The sequence below is a fragment of the Antennarius striatus genome, chromosome 4 (genome assembly GCF_040054535.1).
Source record: "Antennarius striatus isolate MH-2024 chromosome 4, ASM4005453v1, whole genome shotgun sequence".
NCBI classification, from domain to species: Eukaryota; Metazoa; Chordata; class Actinopteri; order Lophiiformes; family Antennariidae; genus Antennarius; species Antennarius striatus.
Genome location: NC_090779.1, coordinates 11,932,402 through 11,957,766, shown reverse-complemented (window position 1 = coordinate 11,957,766; position 25,365 = coordinate 11,932,402). Strand labels below are relative to the sequence as shown.

At 40.6% G+C, this 25,365-nt stretch overlaps 1 protein-coding gene across 5 annotated transcripts; it reads right to left on the bottom strand.

The window, feature by feature from the left end:
* Positions 1 to 1,325: 1,325 nt before the first annotated feature.
* On the bottom strand, positions 1,326 to 25,365 carry elapor2a (endosome-lysosome associated apoptosis and autophagy regulator family member 2a). 5 transcript variants are annotated; one of them, XM_068314089.1, is made up of 24 exons: positions 25,226 to 25,353; positions 23,208 to 23,318; positions 20,941 to 21,027; positions 11,712 to 11,832; positions 10,174 to 10,363; positions 9,945 to 10,092; positions 9,052 to 9,141; positions 8,080 to 8,185; positions 7,839 to 7,991; positions 6,539 to 6,627; positions 6,274 to 6,454; positions 6,039 to 6,167; positions 5,348 to 5,438; positions 5,171 to 5,273; positions 4,957 to 5,094; positions 4,457 to 4,720; positions 4,196 to 4,369; positions 3,933 to 4,119; positions 3,668 to 3,764; positions 3,480 to 3,581; positions 3,248 to 3,374; positions 2,929 to 3,107; positions 2,353 to 2,521; positions 1,326 to 2,261 (listed from the first exon to the last, which is right to left on the bottom strand). In XM_068314089.1, exons 2-24 carry the CDS (start codon positions 23,226 to 23,228, stop codon positions 2,193 to 2,195), a joined length of 3,015 nt encoding a protein of 1,004 aa, XP_068170190.1. In that variant the 5' UTR covers positions 23,229 to 23,318; positions 25,226 to 25,353; the 3' UTR covers positions 1,326 to 2,192. The 5 variants fall into 5 exon arrangements, with proteins under 5 accessions (XP_068170190.1, XP_068170188.1, XP_068170189.1 ...); XM_068314087.1 differs by lacking the exon at positions 23,208 to 23,318 and having other exon boundaries at positions 25,226 to 25,361; XM_068314088.1 differs by lacking the exon at positions 23,208 to 23,318 and having other exon boundaries at positions 20,941 to 21,009; positions 25,226 to 25,294.

Sequence of the window (25,365 nt, the reverse complement as noted above, 5' to 3'; positions counted from 1 at the left end):
TCCAAGCAAAGTTTGATTTGTCTCTTCATGAACATTAACAGCCCCTTGGTTCTTTCACACATACATTAGCTCTATTCATAGTGTGTGTTGGCAAATGGTGAAAGATGTCTCTCAACACTCCTGTCTAATCTGTTCCTGAAGTGATGGCACTCCAATTAAAGCATCTACTGGAGTGCCCCCTGCTTTAGGACAATGTACTCCAGTGTGTAAGTTCATTTAACCACCAAAACAGGACTGAGTGGGAAAATGGAAAAAAGATGAGGAAATGTAAAAAAAAAATAAAAAAAGTGGAATTTAACATGGGGAAAGAAAAAAGTACATCTATGCCAGAATATTTCAGTAGTGATAAAAAAAATATGCCTGACGCAATGCGTTAAGGGTTTATTTTTGTTGAAAAAGGAAACGCATGTCAGGTTGTCGATTCAGTTCAGGAAACGTTGCAGCTATTTCGGGTTTTAAATGTCTTCTCCTGTCTCAAATCTCTAGTTGTGCCCTTCTGCCTACAGGTCCTATTTTAGACGAAATTCATATCTATTCATATCCTGACGATGATTGCCCTCTAGTGATAGACCCAGGTCATTACATAAGACATCTTGACAACTATCCAGGAATTTTCCCCTCTCCATTATACTGTTCACTGGTTAGTAGAGGGGAAAAGACATTCAGATCTTTTATTTATAAAGCTGAAGCAATAGTGTGACAAAACTAGAAACTGGTTAAATTGAGGTTTTTCACTGATTCTTGTGTCGAATCAAATTATCGTCATTATTTTCAGACTGTTTTTCTTCATTTTCTGGTTATGTCACACATAACACACCCTGGAGGTGTTGAAAGAGACTGACAGATTTTTTTTTTTCCTTCTTCTGTTAATAACTCAAACTGAGGCATCGTCATACACATACCAGCAGATTAAAAATCTGTTGTTAGCCATCACCTCATTTATTGTGAGGAAAAACTTGCTCCAATAAGCCAACCCTGAGTCAGAGCTGGTGATGTGACTTGTGTTATAATCATTTCAAAAGCAATTCATCATGTCAAAATCCGATTGAACTGCTTCTGCACAAGCTTGTAGGATATCATATATCACAGCCGTTCTATAATAGAAGGCCTACGCTCTACATGTTGATAAAGTGACTGTGTCAGCAAAGTGACAGAGGGTTTAGAAACACGGTCACACAAAACACAAATCTTTGGACACATAAATGTCAACATGGAAAATAAAATTCCCCCAGTGTTCATTCCATCCTCACAACTGGAACCTTCAACTCCCAGTTATAAATCGCAAACATTACATCAGGTGTTAAATCATTTTTGATCGACCCAATGAAAAGTCATGAGCTCTGAGGAATATCATTCAGTTTTATTTAAAGCTTAATCATTGCAAAGAGGCAAACGAAGATGGGAGTGTACTCACCTGCTTTATCGGGAGTTGTTAGATTATTCAAAAAAATGTAATCACATTATTATACTTGATATTTAATTCCCTTTTGCCTCAATCATCCCCAACCCCATCAGTGGATTTCAAAAAAGAATCAAAGACAAAAATCAATAAAAGCAGGACCATTTCTACATAAATACAGCATAATTTATTTGACTTGTACGGGTGTTCAACACCACAACCTCTTCTCATCTGAATCCTTCGCTTTCAGTTCCACACACGAACATCTCTTTATGATTTCAACCAACAGACAGAGCAAAAACATGGGAAGGCAAAGGCTTCACGAGGCCAGAATTCACCAGTCTGTGTAAACGTCTATGAGAGATGGACAGACACTCGCCATGGTGATCCTGCTAGCAAATTAGACCATGGCTGTCTAAAGGATTGTGAGACACAACATAGACTGAAATTAACATTGATAAACCTGAACACTAAATAGGTCTTTGTCTTACCCTGAGCTCTTCTGATAGCCTCTTGGGGCATCAGCATGAATCACATTACAGACCATGAAAGTGTCTCATCACACACACCTGCACAGTACAATGCTTCCAGCTGGATGTCTCTGTCTCATCAGGTTTTAAGGCCACCATTGTTTGTGGTACTTCTCTAATAGCATGATGTGTGCATGTATATGTTTACATGTACACACAGTTGGTAGTTCAGATATTCCTCATTGAAGCAGGTAGCTGGTTAAAGGGGTTCTGTGGAAAGTCCTCCAAGGGGCCAATCTGTCCCCTTCACTCTCCCCACCTTCCTAGCTCCACACCAAGGCTTTTGAGTGTGGCGAGTTCAGCTGCACATGTTCGAAACTCTCACGGTTTCCCTGAAATCAAAAACAAACACTCATCTCACAACTGAATGTTACCACTGTGAGATTTTCTACTCCAAAAGTAGAACTGTGTCACTACTCTCACCTTAGATGCTATGGCTTTGAGTTTGCCAAGTAGAGAAGGTTTTGTGTACACAACTTCATCCTCCATGTCTCCCTCATTCTCTCCCTCCATCACAGCGCAGCTGTCAGCTCCTGGCATCTCACACTCTTTATTGGCAGACATCACCAGACGAGAGTACTTGTACTCCAACCTAGCAATAAGACAAGTGTGAGAATCAATACCGAAGGACCAAAAGAGAAAGAATGCAACAGTACATATGAATATTAACAAAAACTATGATGTGACCAAAAAAAATAAAAATAGGACATCAGAGATGGGATCAGACAAAAGGAAGAGAAAAAACGCCCGAAGGGGGGGGAAAGTATTGTAAATTAGAAAAAAAAAGATGATAAAAAGCAGGGAGGAAGGCAGAAAATAAAGGGCAAATGAAGAGGAAGAATGGCTGTTGGGAAGGAAGAAAAGTAGAATACGAAGGAAAAAAGATAGAGAGAGGAAAGAAGAAGAGAGATGGGGAGAGATGAAGTTAAGAAGCATTACAATAAAGACAAAGGAGAAAGTAAAGGGAAGGGTAAAGAACAAAGGAGAAAAATCAGGGACCTTTTGTTCTTCTTCCAGAAGTAGCAGGTGAGGGAGACGAGAAGTACTGCAGTGAAAGATCCTAATCCTGCGCCGAGCCGGACCCAGAACTCCATCCCCTCACACGGCAACGTTTTCTTTTCAGGCAAGGTCACGCCTCCTACACACAGCTTTGGTTCAGTCCACACATACAGCAGATTCTGGCAACAACCACACACACAAACACACACACAGGTAGAATTCATTGTGTTAGCTTTATGCCAATGCAATCAAGTGAAGCAGGGAGTGTAAAAGTGCTTGCATCCATAGCCCATCATTTAATATTTCCGTCCACACTCACCTGATGTCCCCCCTTGCAGACTCCTTCTATCTGATGGTAGTCCCTCTCTGTGCATGTGGGACAAGCTCCTGAGCTCTCCCATAAGAAATGGAAGGTGCAGCCGTCACATGTTCCTTCAGGACACTGACTGTGACAGAAACAAACACAGAATGTCATTTACACAACACGTTACGGTACCGATTTTTTTAAAAAGTAGATACTATTCAAGCAATCAGAAAAACATTTGCTTTACCTGGGAACTGAGAGATCTCCTTTCGTGCTCCTCGCTGGATCACAACGAAGCTTGACCACTGCACTCCTACCGGACTCACAAGATGAGGTCGGCTCCAACGACCTTACGAACAGACGACACAGAAAGTGAGATAGTTCTGTGGAGTGCTGCCCTTTTTGATGTGAAATAATTGAAATACTAGGAGGCACCTGTAGTAGAAGTTGACATCGGGGACTTTTCTGGAGGTCTGGGGGAACTGCTCAGGCTTAGCCTCAATTCCATCGAGTGTGTTCTCAACTGTCACTCCTGTTAAACACACGAACAAAAGGCCAACTTAATGTGTCTCTGATTTTCTCTCTTCTGTAACACAAATAATGGAAACTGTACCTTTTAATGATAATGTATGTATATTCATGAGGAAAAAATAACACATTAGGCAGCTACACGCCACTGCATTATTATATATTCACCAACCGAGGAAGGTGTTAGCCAGGTTAATGGACTGTGAGGACAGGGCTGTGGGGAAGCCTCGTCCACCCGCTGGGATGATTGTAGACTGACAGATGAAGGTCTTGACAGTGTTGCCTCCTTCACCTTTCTCTCTCTGGGAGTCACTGATGGATAGGTCCGTTACATTGTCTGTGCAGACGGCCAGCTGTCCCTTCAATAAAGAAGACGAGCTATTGGAAAACGCTCTGCGATCATACAGAGAAGCTTGAGGATTTGTGCTTTCATACCTGTCCTCCACACAGGCTGATGTTGACTTGGTGGAAGTATTTGGTTCCTTTTGAAGTAAAGCTTGGACCCTTCATCAGGGATCCAACAAAACCAAGGGGACTGAAGTCAAAAGTCAGTGTGACATTCCCCTCTGTGTGAGTGAAGTGACAGTCACTGTAGCACAACCTGTGATCCTGCAAAGACAACAAAAATGCAGGTTGTTTCAGGTTTCACACTAGTAAATGAAGGGAAGAGCTTGAACACTTCCAACACCAACAAACCCTGTCACTCTTGCTGGCTGGTCCACAGGGATTACAAGCCTCTGCACCCTGTGCGGCGTGAGGTACGAGGTACGTGTTGCGTGGACACTCGGTGCATTTGCTGGTGTGTGTGTCTATGTAATGTCCAGCGGGGCAGGGCACGCAGGCAGAGCCGGAGGGCTGAGCGCTGAGGGCACAAGGACGGCACCCAGAGGACAAACCATCAACGGCATTAGTCACTGAGATGGAGTAGATTCGTGCCACATCGTTGACGCTCCTGCGTACCTGAGAGACAGATGGGACAAAACACTAAATCAACTCAGAAGTGCTCTCTAATAACCAGCACAGAAGAGCTGAAATGCCGTCAGCAGATTGCCTTTATAAAAACGTAATACTGATTCAGCTGTTTGAGCGTGCCCAATTGATGAGGTCTAAGCCAGTCAGTGTTCTTATTTTGGGACCGATAGCATAATGATGGTGATCCAGAATGTTCCATGTGAAGGTAGCGGACTCCTACTTACATCTGAAGGCTGGTTAGTCCTCTGGAAAGCCCATGTATAGGAAACTGAGGCATTCTTCGTCATGATGTGCGTGTAGGTTTGTCTTGATTTGGTTCTCTCCCATGACTCCACCACCGTGGTACTTTTCCTGTTAACATCCTACAAAAAAAAAAAGACTTAATTCATCTCACCTGTACAACAAAGCATGCGTAGCACTTGTCAGCGCTTTTCTCACCATCATAAAATAAAGCTCACAGTCAGCCGAGCACGAAGTTTCAAACTCAAATGTGATGCGACCAAACTCTGTCCCGGACTGACTGGACAAAGAGGTAGGAAGCCTGATGGGAAAAAAACAAACATGGAGGAGTGGAAGGAGTCATGAGACAGACAGATATAAGTTAACAGTACTTACTTGAAGCCAGGAACATGGATGTTGAGGATGAGGTAGTCGTTATCTGAGCCTCCTGCTCCACTCTGGATGTAATCACCTGCCACCTCCCAGCCTAAGAGGACAAGTCAACATTACTGTATTAATAGGAGAAGTATACATTCAGCTGTTAGTGCCAGTTCAATTTACATTAAACAAAACAGCTGTCTGTTGTGGTGAAATATATTTACTATTGTTTGGGTTAATCTATTACATGTGATCAATTCCATCTACAGTCCAAAAAGTAAATGACAAATAAAAGTTCATAATTTTGAAATGTTTACTAAAACAGTTATTTGATTTTGGCATATAGGCTTTGAGCTTATCACTCCCCAAAGATATATATGCACACATCTTGAACCCACTTACAGGTGCATGATGGGAGCAGTAGCGTTTACAGTTAGAAGGTGATCTGGGAAATAAAACTGCTTAAGGTCTGAGGACATTAACGTGGGACAGAGTCAGTTCCTCTTTCAAGTGTCATATTTGTATTTGCTAAGCTCATGTCTCTTGGCTTCAGCTCACTATTATTAATGTAAAAATTGTGAATGATAATATAACTGTCCTTCATAACTAAGCAAGCAAATGTTTATCTGAGAACCCTGCATATCTCCCTGAGAGATATGCAGGAAGGGAAAGACTAAGATCTACTGGCCAAACAGACAAAAGCACCCACCATTCATGCCGTCACATTTTGAGTTCCCCACATTGAAACAAGAAGTCTTCATGGTTGAAGGAAGAATATTCCACCATTTATACTCATAACCCAATATGGGCTCTGTGCCTGCCGGACACTGCTTGCATGCTGTGAAAAGAGTCCGATTAAAATGAATGAGAAAAACAGACAGAAAGAAAACATTCATAAGATCAACAGACCGGGTTTTTCAGTACAAATCAAGAAAACTCAGTACGTCTCAACCCGGTGGAAAAGGTCCCAGATGGGCACGGGGAGCAGGTGGGTGTGTCATTGTTATAGAAACCAGGGTTACAAGGAGGGCATGGCTCTCTCTCTTCACTTGGAGGCAATTGCTCAGCTCCAGCCACTCCCTCCAGGCAGATCTTGGGTTCGATCCACTTATACATGACCTGCGTCTGAAAGTGAAAGAAACAGATGGTGAAGGACTGGAACAGAAATGCAGAAAATGGGTCTTCTCCAAGTGGCCTCTTTATTCTTACCATGCCCTCGTGGTCACAAGCTGTGTGGATCTGGACATAGTCCTTCTTGGAGCATAGAGGTCTGTCCTTACACACACCAGATCCCTCAGCTACGAAACAAAAAGTTCTCAAGTTGAATAAAAGTAAAACTAGCCAAAGACAACTTAAATGTAAAAAAGCAGTGCCAGAATCCATTTCTTTTCTTTTTTTTTATTTACAGAAATGTTGTCCTTATACTGCATTCAAGAAAATTAATTACAAGTCATTGCATTCTGTCTTTACTATCATTTACTATGTCTATCCTTTTTTTATCATTATACTGTAGAGGTTAAAGAACACCACAAATGCTATAGGATGTGAAGGATCATTACTGTATTTAACTTAACGTCTGGTTTAAATATGCAATAATGAGTTACTGTGAGAACACAAGTTTTTGAGATCAAACTAGAAATTATTTCTGAACCATTTTAATGGGACAGATTTTTGCAGTATATTTGTAATATTTAAAAGTTTGAAAGGTATAAAGATTTGAGCTGAGTATTTTCTCATTTCAATGTCTCGATGTTGAAAATCCCTTACACCCAATGCAGTGAGCAGTGAGATATGAGAATAAAAGTTTTTCAGATGGGAAATACACATATGAGTGTGATCTTAAAGGCCGTTTTAGCGGAAAACAAGCAAGGGGTTATGAAATATGCATAAAGAGGTGTTCTGCATTAAATATTAAATATTCTGAATATTCCAGCCTTCCCACTGTCAGGTCTCTGACTTCACTAAACAGAACATGCATTCAAAGCATTAATTGTAAATGGCATAGAATAATTTAATTTGACTAGTTGCTTAACATTTCTGTTATGATTTATCTAGATCATTTACTACCTTGTATTGATTTGAAACAGCTGGCCTTGACTTCTAAACATGGTCGAATACATTAATTGCATTTTATATGGAAATATAAAATGCATGATATTTCTGTTGAGAAATATCCTAAAACACACAAAGGAGCATACTATGCTCAGAAATAACCAGTAAAATAAGTAGCAAGTATTTCAGGAGTTTTAAGGAAAATACAAGAGTACCTGTATGTTCGTTACTTTACCTACGATCACACAAATACACAACACTAAACTAACAAATGTCTACAAACTGGCTGGAAACAAGAACATCTGTCTTTCTCTCATTTGACTTCAGCACTGATAACTATTACACAGCATGGAACACAGAGCAGCATTTACATTTATATTGTTTGGCAAATTCAACAAAGTACAGATTTTAAATTCTAAACATGTGCAGCATTTTTTCTGTGACTGTGTTCCTGTACCTGCATACTGAGAGGTGGCGTTACAGGGGGTGCAGGAGCTGGCACCATGGCCGGAGAAGGTGTCCCGAGGACAGAGGTTACACATGGAGGAGCCTGGGGCGTGGCTGAACGTCCCAGGTTTGCATGGGAAACACTCCGATGTGTAGGCGACTCCTGTCAGAATGAAATGACAGAGAATGAAAAGAAAATTAAATATTTTGAATATTGCAGTGAGTAATACAAAGTGTTAGTCAGTACTGACCTTCAATTTGAATATTTTTTAGCAAAACAGGCTTCACCACTTTGGTCCCCATTAGGACTCCACCCGTCCTCCAGTACAGGATATTAGTGCCAGATTTCAGGCTCACCTAAAACGCACATGGTTTCATTTCATGAGTTAGTTGAGTGCAATGATCAGAAGAAAGGATTCTCGGTTTATTATTTATGTATTTATTTTAAGTAGCTTCAAATATTGACATCTGGTACTCTTAGTACGTGCTTGTTTCATTTTATGGGAAAAGACAAATTGACATACTGCAACTAAAACCTAAGAGTAGTCCATATTACGCAATCATTTCATACTTTCACGGAGACAGGCCGAGCACTGACTGACCAAATTAACAAGCTGTACTTTCATTTATCAATTCAAGATGCACCATGTGATGTGATGAAACTTAATGATCAAATGTAATTTGATTGTGTATGATGCACATAAATTATGCAGCTAAAAGCTGCTGCTTACACAGACAGAATAACTGAATGTGGACGAGTTCAATCTTAAAATGGAAAAAATATATTTCATTACACTTGCCTATAAGCAAAAAAAGCCACAAATTGTTTTACTCAAACAAAATATGAATAACAATGAACAGATTCAACAAAAATACTGCCTGTACTATATAATTTTCTTGTTTTTGAGACTGACTGATAAGTCTCAGTTACCAGTTTAAGTTGGTGGCTATTTGATAAACTGAGTATGAAACAAAACAACTGACCAGTTTTCTCCAGAATCATTTCTTGATGTGTCAGAAGCAGGCAACTCAAGGCTAAATTAAGAGGTACCAAATAATACATTAACGCTCCTCCCCAACATCCGAATGGTTCTCACTTTGAGCGATGCCAGCCACACTCGGTGTGCCAACAGGCTTTTGCTTATATACTACTGTAGATCCACACTGCTCACAAAGCTCTGTTCTCTGTGGTCACTGTTCATCTTCCAGCAAGAAACACTCACCGTGTGGGTGGCCCATTCACCATGATTAGTGAGCTTGAGCCATTTCGTATCAGACGACTGATCCATCTCTTGACATTGGTCATTCTGGATCTGAAACGGACAGAAATCCTTCATGTCCAACAGCTACACACTTCACCTTCAGTACTGATTGGCAATTACAATATAGACTTGGTTTTTTTCCAGTGGCCCTAATCCTCTCGTGTAAATCACGCACAAACACATAAGTATATATTTATATTATATACACATTTAATCTATATCTCTTATTGCTTTAGTGAACCCTGCAAGAATCAATAATCATAAATCAATTTCCTATAATATATGACTATGATAGATCAAGCAAGGATTAACACATTAAGTTATTTTCCGCTTTCCTCAAACATGTATACAATACAGGAAACCCCAAAGTGCTGCTTTCTGGGGTCACTGACCGTTGTGTGGCTGCAGTGCAGCAGTCATAATTAAATAGATGGAGGAACTACTAAACAGCAATGGGTGGAGAAGAACTGCAGGGGAGTTTATAGAACAGTTTATAGAACAAGGTCAGAAGTAGACAGGGACAAAACAACACAACATAACACAATTATAGCATTATAAATACAGGACAGGGGTCTTTCATGGAGCACTTGTAGACAAATAGAGTGGAAAAAATCTCACAACAGGCAACACAACAAAACAGCTTCTGTTCTCATGAAGAATCAGTCTGGTTTACAGATTGATTCTTTCTATTAGCATTAGCATTGTGGCTGTGTCTTTTAAGGCGATTATGAATAAAGCCTTCAGCTTTAATAGGAAAGTATGAAGTGCTCTTTGTGGTCAGAATCCACTGAGATAAATCAATAAACTGAGGTAAAAAAGTAAAAGGTTTTTATTGCTAATAGTTTGTTACTTACAAAAAACTCAAAAAGCCGGTTGTTGTCTGGATACTGATACTCAAAACTGACAGAGCCTTTCTTCTTCAGATGGACAGCATAGATGAGCGAGACTGTGCATTCATCTCGGTTGGACTCCAAATAGTTTCCTTGAGGCACCCATGAAGAACTGCAAGGGTAAAGACACAAAATTAAACATTGCACTTCCACTGCTGTGTTTTCAGTTTGTCTCCCATCCTTCCCCGCAAACCTGTTGCAGGTGAGCCTGTCGTCTCCATGGGGGCTGTTCTCCAGCAAGGTTGCTAGGCTACTGAATCCAGCAGGCATGGAATCCCACTGGTCGAAGCGGATGCCGCTACCGAGGGAGTAGCTTCCCGCTGCGCACTGGGTACACTCCTGAGCCGACATCTCCAGAAACTCCCCAGCCTTACACGAGAAGGCTGGAAGACACAGAACAAGAAGGCATACAGGGATGAGAACCAGAATATGTGAGCTCCCAAGCTTCTTTCCACGCTGCTTCAATGTAAAATTGAAGAGACTGAAACAAAATGGGCATGAAAATCATGGTTACATCATATAAAATATATCCCCAGTGATGAAGGAACTTAATCCGTACATCCTGTTACACACTGTGTCTGTCTCTGTGCTTTTTCTGTTCCACTGAGCCATCTTGACTTCTGCACCTGCCAGCGGTTTGACAGCATCAGCTTTTCCTTACACCTGATGGGGTCAAATTTGATGCTTCAGCAACCAATGCAAAAATGTGTCTTGACGTGCATATTTGTGGAGAGCAAAGGTAAAAATGAAGGCAAAATGTTAATGTACACAACAGGAAGTGTTTTGTTCATTTCCATAGCGAAATATGGTAATTAATATTAACTATGAAGTAACAGCACCATCATATCCAATGTGAGAGTCAGTGTCTCGTATTCAGACTCTTATCTGAAATATGTGTCACAGGTTATGCTGGAACCTGTCCCAACTGGCTACAGGCGGGAGGAAGGGTTGCTATGAAGAAAAAAATATCTGGTGTCATTTCAGTGATTTGTTTGCTTTAGCCAAATCAGGAAGGAGGAAACAGAAAAATGTCAAAATAACAAAAGAGTTTTATCTCTGCTGAGGTATGTAACATGAGGATGCACACCACAGATAACATTCTTTTCTGAGGTATTGCACCATCATACAATCAATTATAAAAATGACAATAGTATGCACGTTTGTATTTACTGTTAAAACACCCACATTCAAACACACGACCCATTCTTATGCATCACATGCAGTGAGTGACTTTTGAGGCTGTAAAATCATCTAATGCACATAATTCAAAATCAAACCCGTTTCTAGAGACAAATTTGGAGATCACTTGATGAAAAATGTGATTTGTACAATTTAAGTGTCTTCTATACTCCATCCGGATGAGACATAAGTTCTTTAAATATCTCCGACAGAGTTTAAAGCTGCCTATGACTCAGTTAAACAAAACTCTGTATAAGTTCATAATTGTTCCAGATGTTGGTATGAAAACCCACCTCCTGTTAAGACACATACAAATTCTAGGAGTGAAAGTACGGCCCATTAATGCTGTGGCTTGTGAAATAAACCACCACAAGATAATTACGTGACGCTGTGGTTCCAGGATTATTGGCCTGTGGCTTTACAGTGTGGTTGGTGGGAGGGTGACCAAACAGGGTCAGCCCCATTAGAATAATGGAAATTCCAAGCTGCTGATAGCGAGGGGAGATGCACACAACAACTTTGAGTCCAAAACACAATGATGCGCATACTTACTGCACTCTGTGCCACGCACTGGCTCTGGTAGTCCAGTGCAGGACCCCGTCATGTGTGGGATGGCCACTCTCCACCGGGATCCTGTGCTGTCACACTCTGTGTATTCAAAGTAGTAGTCCATCTGCCAGTGACAAACACATGAAACACACGCTGGCCAGGGTCAGTAAACATCACACACCAAGAGGCCTCACACTCAAGTCAGTGGAGACAACACTCGGTGGATGACACTACGACATAAGCAAACACGTTTGAAATTAACATCCATTTGCAACTACTGAGAGTCACAAAACACAGACATCAGTGTGTTATCTCTCAAACTGCAGTCATTCTTCCAGCCTGGATACACAAAATACCATCTCCACAGCGATAAAAGGGACAATGGCAGGTGTAAACTGCTGGGGGGGAAAAAGCAGAAACCCTTACAGTTTACCTTTGTTTTAGATTTAATCTGTAGTCTGCAGTGAAAACAGTCAAACAGTAGTATATATTCTTGCATCTGTACCATCCTGTCTACGAAGGCACGCCATCAGTAGAGGCCAACCACAAATGTTTGTGGCCTTAAATATTCATCCATAGTGGCACATTTTACAATGACCACTACAAACCACCCATCAAGACACTACAACGCATTATAAACCGAAAATCCCCTCTAAGTGTGGCTCTTTCAGCAATAGTTTGGACAAACCTACTGATGAACTGTCGGACGTAGATGTGAGGTGTTAATTTCACGAAGCACAACTGACCACATACATGTTTGGCCTGAGCTGACTGGATGTTTCCTCACAAGGGAAGGGGGGCTCTGCTGGCTTCCTTGCCTGGGACCCCCATCCTAGAGTCTCCAATCTTTGGTGTCTGCCTTCAGAAGAGAGTGGCCTAATTTCTAACAGTTTACATAATGTTGCTCCTTGAGTGTAAACAGATTCTGACACTGTGACACATGCATTCTGCTGCGTGTGAAATGATTTTCTCCGTTGTCTGTCTGTGGATCTCCTGACAGAGATCGGAAATACTTGTGATAGAATCGAAGCATTGTTAATGGCTAACAATTGTTAAATTAAATGAACGTTATGTTCCATACATTCAAAACACAAGACATTGAGTAATAATAGGATTGCATTAGGAACACATATATAACAGATTGTCAATACTCGGTCACCAAAACATAGCATGACAGCCTCTGTTCATGGTTAACATTGAGACTAAGATATTAGCTGTCATATGCTGTCACGCCACACAATCGTTTAAGCACAGCAGCCCCAGGGTAGTCATCAAATATTATCACTGGAGCCTTTAAGTGTTGTAATCTCTTTGCCAGCGTGAAAACCGAGATTGAAACAATGACTTGGAGGAATGTTACTCTTCTATCTTAGAACTGTCTGCGTGTGTGTGTGTGTGTGTGTGTGTGTGTGTGTGTGTGTGTGTGTGTGTGTGTGTGTGTGTGTGTGTCTGTGTGTCTGTGTGTTTGATGCCAGCAGGGCTGAGGTGGTGTTGAGCCAGACCAGAGGGAAGGAAAGGCCAGTACATGCAGGAAACTGATAACACAACAGCACTCAGCGGTGAAGTTCAACACACACCAGACCTGTTTTCTGGTCACATGTGATTTCTTTATCAACATGCATTTTTGTTTTCTTAATATCATCTCTGTTTTCCAGATGATGGTAGGTCGTGATTTCATACATCAGATTGATATGTGGAATGTGTCATCAAATTTTGTTCTTATGTCTTTAACTGGATTACATAGCAGTCAGTCACCAGAGCACCCATGTCAGTGGGTTGTTTTTTGTTTTGTTTTTTTTAATCCAATAAAATTACACAATAAAGAAGGAGGTAGTCAAATAAACAACCTCTTATTGACTGACTGTAGCATCTCTCACCTCACTACACTGCTGTTGTTCCTTGGCAGCGTCAGTCATTGGAAGCGTGCAGAGGATAAAGGCGACAAACCAAGCCGAGGGTTGCATCGTCGATCATCGAGGGGGACAAAAAAAAAAAATCTCGATACGAGAGGAAACTGTACCGAAAACCTGAGACTGGTACTGGACACAGATGTTCACCTGCTTCTGTCCCCTCCGGTCGGCAGATTGTAACCCGAACCACCTGCGATGATCCTCAGAATGTGCGCTTCGGGGTTGTCTCATCACCATCCAAGCGCACGACAATCACGGTCACTTCCTGTGTTTTCTTTTCAAAGTAAATCTCTAGACGCAAAAATGAGGGCATAATCGGTCACCACTGGGTTAGCTGCTTCCTCTCTACAGCTGACACATATATAGTTCCTTTTATGTACACACGTTACACACATTTTGAGTGACATTTATCTCAAAATTAATAGTTTTGATCTCTTAAACTGGAAGGACAAATATGACTATAACCAATTCTTCCACTAACTTGACCCATTTATGAAGATATGCCTTTGGCTACCGGCACTGACGCGCTTGTGACGTCACTCAGGGGAAAAAAAGTAATTTGTAATATCGTGACAAAACAATAAATAAGATGGCTTTCATTTATGCTGCATGTGTGAAACATTACAAAATTAAGTGTAGAGGCAAATTTAAATTTTCTTTAATGTAATTATATCCATGTTTATGATGACTTGACTGAAAGAACAGCTTTTCTAAAAACCGAGCTGCGTTTTCTTCTAGTCTTGAAAACGGTCTTTGTTAAATGAATGCCGTACACAAATCTCAATCATTAGCGTTGTCGTCCGTAGACCACCAGGGGGCGCCCCTGTTCTACATTGGTGAACCATGACCTCATGACGGTTCACGCACACATGTAAAGACTTATAAGTCATACATTATAGGGTTTTTTTTAAATTCCTTTGATATACTGTATTGTGTAAGGATATGTGCTAACATTTAAAACCCTGGTTGGTGCTATGGTGGTCCTGATGATGGTGGAATTTGAAATCTCAGTAAATCCTTTAAATTTCCTTAAAAATGTGTTTCTGTTTTTAACATATCCACAGTTCTTCTTTGATATGGCCATTTTCTGCACACTCATTCCTTTCAGAGCTCCTCCACACAAAGAAAATATTATCCAGCTCATCTTGCCAAAAAGCTCCATGTTAATACTCAGCAGCCTTTTATGTAAATAAAATGCATGTACTTTACTCTTATTGAATGTCATGGTGTTTTTTACTACATACATTCTTAACTCTGTGATCCCTCTGAGGCTCTAAATAATGAGTTCAAGCTATACATCTGTTTACGTTGTGAGACAAACGAGCTCATGCATGTTTTATTATCACACCCTGGTTCAATTTGTCAGCACTTTTAAACTCTCACAACACAAGTAGGATGGCGAGATCGATGGAGAGAACTAAGGCTTTGAGTTCATAGCATTCTATGTCATCCGTACTATAATGAGAAATCAAGGACAAACACAACTTGATGACTCTGCTGCACATAAATAATAACATTATCTATGGATAATGTTACACTTATATACAACCACTCACATTCACACCTACAGATAATTGGGGACCTACCATCACCTGATGTTTTTGGAGGAAGCTGGAGAACAGAAAGGGGTGTGGGGTTTGTATGTTTGGTGAGAACATACAAACCCCACACAGAGCAGGACTCGGACCTGGAACCGTGTTGCTATGAGGCAACAGCCAGCGTGCCGTCCTGTTGAAACTGTAATGTCTACAATATCTTTCAAATCAGTCAGAATTTGCCATCAGGCACATCAGTTGGAACTCTCTGACCAATACCCCACCCACCCACCCACCCACTGTGCCCTTACAGGTGTGTGTGGCTGGAACAGTATGTGGGCAATTAGTTTTGTCACACCACATATAATCAAATTTCAGAATAGCTGTATTCAAACCTCTACAGCACGTGTGTCAAACTCAAGGCCAGAGGGCCAAATCTGGCCTGCCACATCATTTTATGCTTTGTCTATTTGTTATTACTTTGTTTTAAAACTCAAGTTAATATTTGTTTTGTAGGAGCAATTCATATAAACACACGTGACTGTCTCAAAGTTCTATAAATGTTTTGCAATGATGGAAAAAGTCTGGTTCTGTGGACTGCTGATTATGCATTTAGACAAAAGATCTTGTTAATTATTTGATGACACAGAAGGGTGGTATGTGGACAAGTGACTCAGCAGAGCATTCCAGGTTTTCAACACAGTAAGTACATGGGTATGAATGGTCACGTCCAAAATGCCTGTGATCAAGTTTGAAATGCCACAGAAAATGACATCATCTTGTAAATTACTGGCCACAGTCTGCAGATCCACATTTATCACTAAGGACACAGGATGGATGGCCAAATGAGGAAAAAATACATTATATGACCAAATAAATTATTTTCATCCAAACCAAAGGAATGAAGTAATTCAAATCAACATCACTGCTTTTTGAGAGTACATAAGGCAGACTTATGTAAATATGCAGTTTAAACAAGTAAACATAAAAGAAGGGATTCATTTTATGGGTTTTAGCCTGCATTGAATGGTGTCTGCTTCACTTCTTAAATAACCCACAACATGGTGTTGATATTCTTGATGTTATCTTATGAATAGTAATTATTCACCAGTTAGACCACTTATTATGAATATTTAAGTTGTGTCTCCATAGACTTGTCAGCTTTTGTCTGTAACTTGAACTCTCATACTCTACCATCTGTGACCCTCCAACAACCTTTACATTCTGGACAACTGCTCTGTGATCAGATTAGTTCATTAATTAATGGTAGTGAAGTGTAGGGCAAGTGTATTAGTAACTGACCCTGAATCAGATAGTAACCGGACTCCAAATGGCCCAACCCCTGCATCACAACATACCAGGAACTGCCTAGTAATGAGACACTGTATCTTTCACACACACACACACACACACACACACACACACACACACACACACACACACACACACACACACACACACACACACACACACACACACACACACACACACACACACACACACACACACACACACACACACACACACACACACACAGACACACACACACACACACACACACACACACACACACACACACACACACACACGCCAGTGAGGGATGAGGGGCAGACGAACACAGGACCCTTGTCTGTAAGAGTGGTTGAAGCCGGTTTGTAAGCAACTTGGATAGAATCTATTCTCTGACGGCTGATAGATCAACTCACTGATGAAGAAATGGCCTACCTGGTCCATCTGGGGGTTCAGCCTGGGAAAAACTGTGGACAATTACTATGAAAGGAAAGACGCTAACATGGCAGGCATGCATTGAGGAAATTTCTGGCATTGGTCAAACTGAATGTCCTCCCTGGATAAAGAGATGTTTTCCTTTCACACATCACTTCTCAAGTGCGGAGACAGTCCGCTCTTTCTCACCCGTGGTCGATTTAAAGGAAATTGTGTACAGATTAATTCTTCAATGGCTGCTGGTTGTATGATACAGAAGAAGTGACACCGGATCGGCTGCCAGATGTTCCTCCACACACCAGGAAACTCTGGATCCACCTAATGTCAGTGTAATTACATTTTGTCACACAGCTATTTTTATAATATCTGAATCCTCCACCATGCACGGATTTCCTTGCTCCTCTATGGGCCACTGTTTCGGCAATCCATCTGATGTTAATACTGATCCATCACCTGATCAGGAGCCAAACACACAAAACTCAATAAAACACATAAGTAACCACCAGCTTCCGGAACCATACCCTGTCACCTCACAGCCGGAGGCCCCACCAGCCAGCCTACAGGAGCAGCAACATAATCAACCTCACAGGACCATCAGCTGCATCTCCACCATCTCCACCAGCATGGGAAAAATATACGATACAAATACAAACACGATCAGCTACCTGCAGGATCCAGATGATGACCATTATTCTGAATCACCTCCACTCAGCCATAGCCCCTCTTACACCTCAGAGGATGATGAACTGGAGTTCAACTGTGTTCTGGAGCAGGAGATGAAATATCCCCAGATCCCCAGACCATCTATTATTATCAGAGAGCCCAAGGTAAGGTGTTTGGGTTCAGAGCGTGGAGAGTAACTGAGTATGATTATTCCACAATATAGAAAATACAGTCATACAAACTGACATTTTGACTTTTTTGAGTGTTTTTATGTGATGATACTTAATAAATTGTGAAGTAAATTTATAAAGTATCATCACATAAAACCACTAAAAAAAGTGTTTCAACATTACCTCATTTTTAAATTCTGAAATAACGTGATTTCAGAATTAAATCCTTACTTTCTACACCACTACTTATCTAAAGTATAATGTTTATTTCAACCTTAACTACCCTGGACTACAAGAATAAAATAAAAGTAGTTCTGCCTTGCCTAGATCCTAAGGACTGTTGATGTATTGATACATCAGTAATATTATGGAATTATACATTATTATAAAACTGATCAGTAGGGTTATTCTGCTGTAAGTACTTTGTATTTTCTGCTTATGATTTTTTTTTATTACTACACCACATCACAAAACATCCAGTGACAGTCGTCATCCAGACAGAAATCATTTACTGATGACTGAGTCAAATCCTGTTTGGACTTCCTAAATCGTCTCTGGATGTAATACATTATATCACCACAAGGGGATGTAAAACCCAAATGTATCCTTCATAACCTGAGTACGGGCCTACGGGGTGAGATAAGGTGCCTTTGGTTTGTCTCCTTGTGTCACTTTCGCTTGAGACTGCAACAAAATATTCTCATCAATGAGAAGTAGAACCCCGAAACTCAGTGCACACACACACACACACACACACACACACACACACACACACACACACACACACACACACACACACACACACACACACACACACACACACACACAGACACACACATTGTGGTTAGACAGCTCAGTGCCGGCAGATAGGATGACAGTGAAATGTTTCCTGAGCTCCTGTTAACATCGTCAGTGTTTTCTGATCTCTCCAAACAAAGTGTGTCACTGTCTCTGCATGCATGTGTTTATTCATGGATATTTAAGTGTTGCTGCTATTTAGTTCAGACAAAAACTAGCCAAATAAGTGTCCCTCATGTCTTTCTCCATGAGACTGTCTTATTCCATTGTGGATCCATTGTGAGCCAGTACAGTCACCTCAAGCTGTGATCAATAATACTAATCAATAGTGGTGGCTATGGAGGAATGAGAGGGGGAAGGGAGGTTTTAATCAAAATCCTGGTATTTGCACAGCTGATTACTTCATCTGAAAGGATACAGCAGATGTTGAAACATCTGCTGTGTTTGATTGTTTAAAGATCTGGTTTACTGTGACATTCAGACAAACTGTGTATGAGAATTTTAAATTCATTGACTAAGTCAACCACTGAACCATCTGAAAACATGATTCAACAATGTATGCCAAACCAAAGGCCCCCTTTAACTATGCTGTACCCACCTCCCAATAAAACAAAAATAAATATAAAGGCCTGTCACCGCCCACCGTCTGCAGCAGGTTTATAAGGTTAGCGAATGTATGTAGTCGTGCATTCTAGAGCTGAGTTAGGAGGCTTCATGAAAATGTTGTTGACCATATGCCTTTGACTATTCTGAAACAGGAAAGAGATTTCACAATGTTTGCTCTAGCAAGGCAAATATGAAATCCTGCGCAACACCCTGAGTCGTGTCCTTATTGAACTAAGGGCTGATTGCAGCGCTTGAGAGCAGGAATGAGCATGTCCGTGAACGCTTGTAGCGCCCCACCTCCTTATCAGTCATCCCCTCACAAATCACAACCAGAAACCACAGTGATTCCTGCCCTCAGGGCACAAATTAATGTCCCTTCTGTCAGAGAGAGCTTGAGGAACTGAGTGTAGAAACACTGGCCATTAATGAAGCACAGTACTGTAAAATAAACTGGACAATATGTCCAGTAAGATAATTTACAAGGAGTGAGAAACAGCAGATGGCAGCTGAGTAATGTACAAGTCCACTGTGTGACCCCTCAGTGTGACTATTCCAAGTTAACCATCAGGATGTTTGTTATCCAGCAGAACTCCTATTGATCTCCTATTTGTGTGTGTGTGGGGGTGTCCGTGCCCACATTAGTGTGTGATAAAGTGACAAGTTTATGGCAGCAGAAACTAGCCACTTGTGTGTTTCACAATGATTATATAATTCATAAAATAATGTTCAATTGTAAAAAACAAATATCAATTCTTCATTATCAATCTCTTATATTTACAAACAGACACACATACACACATGTGCAAACACACATAGGAAGACAGGGAAAGGTCACGCACTGAAATAAAAGATTAGCTAACTGTTATGAAGTGACTCGAGGGCCTCATCTCACCAGGTCAGCCAACTGAACTGTGCTCCTGCATATATGAATATTATCATTCCTGAAAGTAATTTATTGTCATTTTGTATACACACATTTCAGAGTATAAACGAGTGTTCAGCACTGTATTCCAGTTGATTAGTTGTTCAGTGTTTACATAACTTTACTTTGACATTGTTTATCACGTTACCTAATTTTTCAGTATAACAATATTTAACAAAATATAGAAAATTATTAATTATCTAGGTCTATTCACATATTTGTTTGTAAAGGTTGTGATTTTTCACAGACTAGAAATAACTGTATATTGCCCCCAAATAATGATTTGTTTTTATAATTAAACATTATATATTTATTCTCATATTTTTATTGTACCCATTGATGTTTGCCGAGTCATGTCCATTGGATTTATGTCTTTGTTATTCAGTGGTGACCTGACAGTCACGGTGACTGACATTATCCCTTTGTGTTCCCGCCCACACACTCCCCTCAGGAATCAGAATTTCAGGAAACAGCATCCAACGGGTCAGACGATAGAGAGACAGAGGATGAAGGGTTATCAGGTACAGTATGGAAAACAACACAACCTTTTTCCTCTCTGCTCTGTGTTTTCTGACTTCTTCCTCTCTGGAGCTGTTGGACACTGATTTGAAAATGGAAAATGGGCTTACATTTTTATATGGAGACAAACCTTCTTTTTTTTTTCTCAGAGTATTTGAGTAAAGAACTACTTCTTGTGTGGAGAAATGATCTGGTTCACACAGCTGTGCCCCCAAACTGTCAGTGTGCCAATAAGAAACAATTGTTCCATGTACTCTAATTAGGGGAATTATGTCTCTGGTAAATATTGTTTGAAAAAAACTGTCATTTGATGTGTGTGTGTGTGTGTGTGTGTGTGCGTGCGTGCGTGCGTGCGTGCGTGCGTGCATCTGTGTGTTGACTCACCTTGCCAGCATGACTGGTGGTGAACTGGGTGTGGGCGATTACATTGGCAATGAGTCTTGGGGTAAAAGCCTGGGGAGGGGTGGAAAGCTGCAAATGGGTAACAGGATGGAGATGAGTGCCTGATTAATAATGTGATTTAGTGTGTACATTGTGTGGTTAAATGTAAGTGTGTATTTAGTGGATTTATAGAAGAAGGTGTGTAACAAAACCTTGGCAAGCATAATCCAAACCTGGCCCCTCTGCAGTCTTTCTGTCTTTTGTTTTTATCCTCTGATAGCATTATATGGAGTGGATTTGAGGTTGGAGGCTAGGGGATTAAACATTTATAAAAAATCTTGCTGTCCCTGTGCAAAAACATCTTAAACTATACATTTTAAAATGTACAAAATTAAGGCATTAGATTGCAAAATTTACTCTGATGGCATGTACTGTGTTCCATTACTTGTAGACATTATATTTAATGGAGTATTTAATATCCCATGTTTTTCTGAGGTGTAAATCATATCTATTTTGACACTTCATATATACAGTATTTGGATTGGGTTCATACTTATATCAAGGTTCTGCCAGAAAATGTTTCCATGTTTTAATATTAAAACACATTATTATTCTGTGTTGAAACTGTCCCTGGTGAAGGGAGGTGATCCTCTCTAGTAGGGAGTTTATGACCCCAGACACAACATGATAACCAAATCATGATTCCATTAATACTTGACTAACCCAGCACAGTTCTTCAGATGCTTTTAACGGATTACCATCTAGAACTGTGCCTCTGTGTCACACATACGCCGAAAAAGTAAACAAGGGAACATCTGGTACAGTACGTGTGACTCTCCATGAGTCATTCTAAACTGAGGTCTCTTCCAGAGAGAGGACACTTGGAACAATACAAGCACACAGTTGGTCCTCCTTTCCCCTAGGGATAAAAAAGGAGATTACGATGCAACGGGGGGCTAATGTAAATACAAAACCTCCTATATCTCGCTGATACACGAACATGCCCACAATTGTCACACTGACCTTGATTTCCTGTGGTCATGACGTGTGTGTGTTATTGAAAAGGTCTTCCTGCTAATTGTGTTGTAAATTGTGTTTATTCAGCATATCCAAACACACAGAAATGCACACTGGTGGACGAGCGAAGAGGATGGATGCATGCTTCTATATCATGTGGTCTGTCTCTGCCGTAGGGATTTACCAAGGCCATCCCAACTCCGAACTGACAATATTAAGTGGCATGAATGTCATTGAAGGAGTCACATAACCTGATGTGACCCGAGTTTTTAATTGTAAGTTTTAATGTCTGTATTTCCACAGGGAAAATATAAGAAAAAAGCATAAAAGTATGACAACATGAGCTGCATCAAGTCTTCACTGACCTGCAAAGATTTAAATCACAGACATGCACCGACATAGTGTGTCTGTGTCCCATAACGGACATTATAAGTAGTGGACATTTATATCGAAATCTGTGGATCTCTGGATATTTCTCCCACACTGTACTGTAACAGGGCCATCTGCTCTCGTTCCTGCTGGCAGTCATTAGGCTAAGTGGAAAGGCTCTGTACTGTAAAGCTCAATAAATCTGAGAGGCTTGACCAATAATAACAACCTCAGCGACACGTCCAAGAAACTGCAAAAAATAACTGTATCCTGATCTTTCTGCAGATGCTCACATGCCTGATATTGAAACAGACATTAACACAGGGTGTGGGTTTTTCTTCATTTTAATGAAAGTATTTCAAAGACAGGCAAGCCTGAAACAGTAAGATTTATGATTGCTACTCCAAACTGTGTTTTATAACTGTATATCCATGTCACTTTATTTGTATTACATGGGAAATGTTACATTAATATAACAGGAACAGAGCAATTGAGGAATGCAGACAAGAAAATAGTGAATGACTGGACAAAGTATGACATTGCATCATCAGGCAATATAAGAAAGAAAGGGATCTTTTGAGATGATTGATGAAGCTGGAGAACAACAACAGATCATCTCATCGGGGTGCTGATGGCACGAGCACCACAGTTCGTGTGTGTGTGTGTGTGTGTGTGTGTGTGTGTGTGTGTGTGTGTGTGTGTGTGTGTGTGTGTGTGTGTGTGCGAGTGCGTGTGTGTGTGTGTGTGTGTGCAGGTTTCTATGCCATATTGTGTGAGGCCATCTTTGTGTCTGTGCAGAGGGACACTGGATGATGAGTCATCCACCAGTGATTGAATTGAAGAGTCACAGGGGAAGGAGGGAGACGCATAACACATTACGTTACCCCAAGAACTGATGAGCACATCTCAGAAGCAGACAGTGGGAGTTAACCCAGATTCCAGTCCAAAAAAGTTATCCAGCCTTATTATATTCCAGTAAACAGTTTGCACACACCCTGTTGGAAATGAGAACACATGCATGCAAACTCAGAGATATACAGCTCACCAAATCAGTAACAGCGATTTCGGACAAATGGTGGAATATCGCTTCAGTACAGTGTTATATTTTATGGTTTCTTTCCAATTGCAGTGAGGGTTTATGCCCTAAAATGTTACTGAGTCAGACATGAGGGAGAAAACTGTGGAAAGTATGCATGAAGTCTATATTGGGACGAGTGAGAAAGAGAAAACATGTTTTAAATGAGAAGACATCGCAACCAGTATCTCAGATTCAATCAACAGCCACACTGTTTTAACGCAGAGTGGACTGCTGGTGAAACTCCCAGTTACTCAGAAATAGGTTACTCAAGTGGAGGTTGTGTTTATGTACTCTACAATTACATGTCATTATTTACCATTCACTCCTTTCCTGTGCTGGTGTGATTCTATGTATGGCTTTAAAGTGTGCAGAACACTGATGTGTCTTGTGCGTTTTTAAATTTTGTTTTAAAACACGCAGACGGGAAAATTCAATTTACAGTCAATAAAGGTGCTGCTTGCTTGACTACATACCCCTACCTCGTGCTTACTTCTTCTGAAAAGAATATATCACCAACTGGTCCCAAAAGAGAGATTAATTCTTATCATTTTCCAAGACCGGCCCTCACTTACAGGAAGACCTTTCTGTCACCATGGTTTTCAGATAACTGCCATATCCTGTTTAAAGTGGAGGCCCTTGGAGGATTGGCTTAGAAAAAACAAGGGACCTCACAGACAAATATACAAATGCATGTGCAAAAGAACCGGGGCAAAAGCCTGGTTTGATAACAGAAACATCTGTCCCACTAATAAGACTTCAAATTCCAGTAGAGATAAAGAGGAGGGAGCAGTAAAGATGTTCAGTTTCAGATAGTGACATTACACATTTACATCAGAAGAGGCAATAATGCAAGTTGCGCCATTAAAACCTGTCCACATCCACCTTTTAACCTTTATTACAGAGAGGGTTAAGGTTAGGGTTAGGGTTAGACCTATTCATACATTGGCCATTCACTCAGCTGATATAAAATATATAGATATAAAAATCTGTGCCTTTTTTTGGTGCAAGTTTGTCTCTGCTGAAGCTCTTCCACCCAGTTGTGGTAAAGAAGAAGTATGAAAGTTCCTCTGAAACCAGATGAAACGGAAACCAGTAACAGATGCTACAGCTAAGTTGATCATGAGACGAGTTGCATCATGTCCACAGGACGGTTGATACAGCAGGGCGGATGGACTTCCTTCCTGCAGTGAAGTTTAAACTCTAGCTTAACTTCATTTTAAATAGCAGTGGAAATGTTTGTTTTACTTAGTAAAAGCTTGTCTCTCAGAAATAGATGTGGTAATATCTGTTTATCGTACAGGAGCACCATGAGCAGCTTTTTAGGGTGACAGTGACTTGCTCAAGGACGCCTCGGCAGTGCTGAGGACTTGAACTGGCACCTCCCACTGTCAGTTCACAATCCAAATATTTTTTCACACCGGGTCTTGAACCGGCGACTTGTACCAGTCCAAGACTTAGTGGACTGATCTACTGCCACCCTTACTGTTATGTATTCAGCAACTGTGAAACATAATGAGAACCTAATTACTTTTACTCTTTTAAATTAATTAATTCAAACATTTAAAGCTTTTTTATAGAGGTAGAGGTCAATAAAATGGTGGTGATATTGTATTGTTTCATAGTGAGATATCTACAGTTATGTCACAATGGTGGATATTACTGTGATATAATTGCGGATTGCTCCATGGTGATCTAATTTCAATTTGGATAAATTAATTTAACTTGTTTTAAATTAATAAAATGACTTTGCTGTAAAAAAAACAACAACAAAAAACTGAAGGTTTAAGGCAATCAATATCCTGAAACAGTTTGAGTTAAACTTACTCGAGGTTTTGCTGTGCGCACATCTGTTTCCTGCATGGTGGGAGCCCTGAGCATGGTGGTCTCTGGAGGGAGTGTCCTCTCTGTCAGAGGCGACCCTTCACATGACTCATCCTATTGTTCAGGTCAACACTCTTAGTCAC

Excerpts from the sequence above, each read along its gene's own strand:
- elapor2a (XM_068314087.1), bottom strand. The coding sequence starts at position 25,279 with ATGCTCAGGGCTCCCACCATGCAGGAAACAGATGTGCGCACAGCAAAA. Across the intron at positions 7,992-8,079 it reads AAAAAATATTCAAATTGAAG|GAGTCGCCTACACATCGGAG; the intron begins GTCAGTACTGAC and ends TCATTCTGACAG. Across the intron at positions 4,721-4,956 it reads GGACTAACCAGCCTTCAGAT|GTACGCAGGAGCGTCAACGA; the intron begins GTAAGTAGGAGT and ends TCTGTCTCTCAG.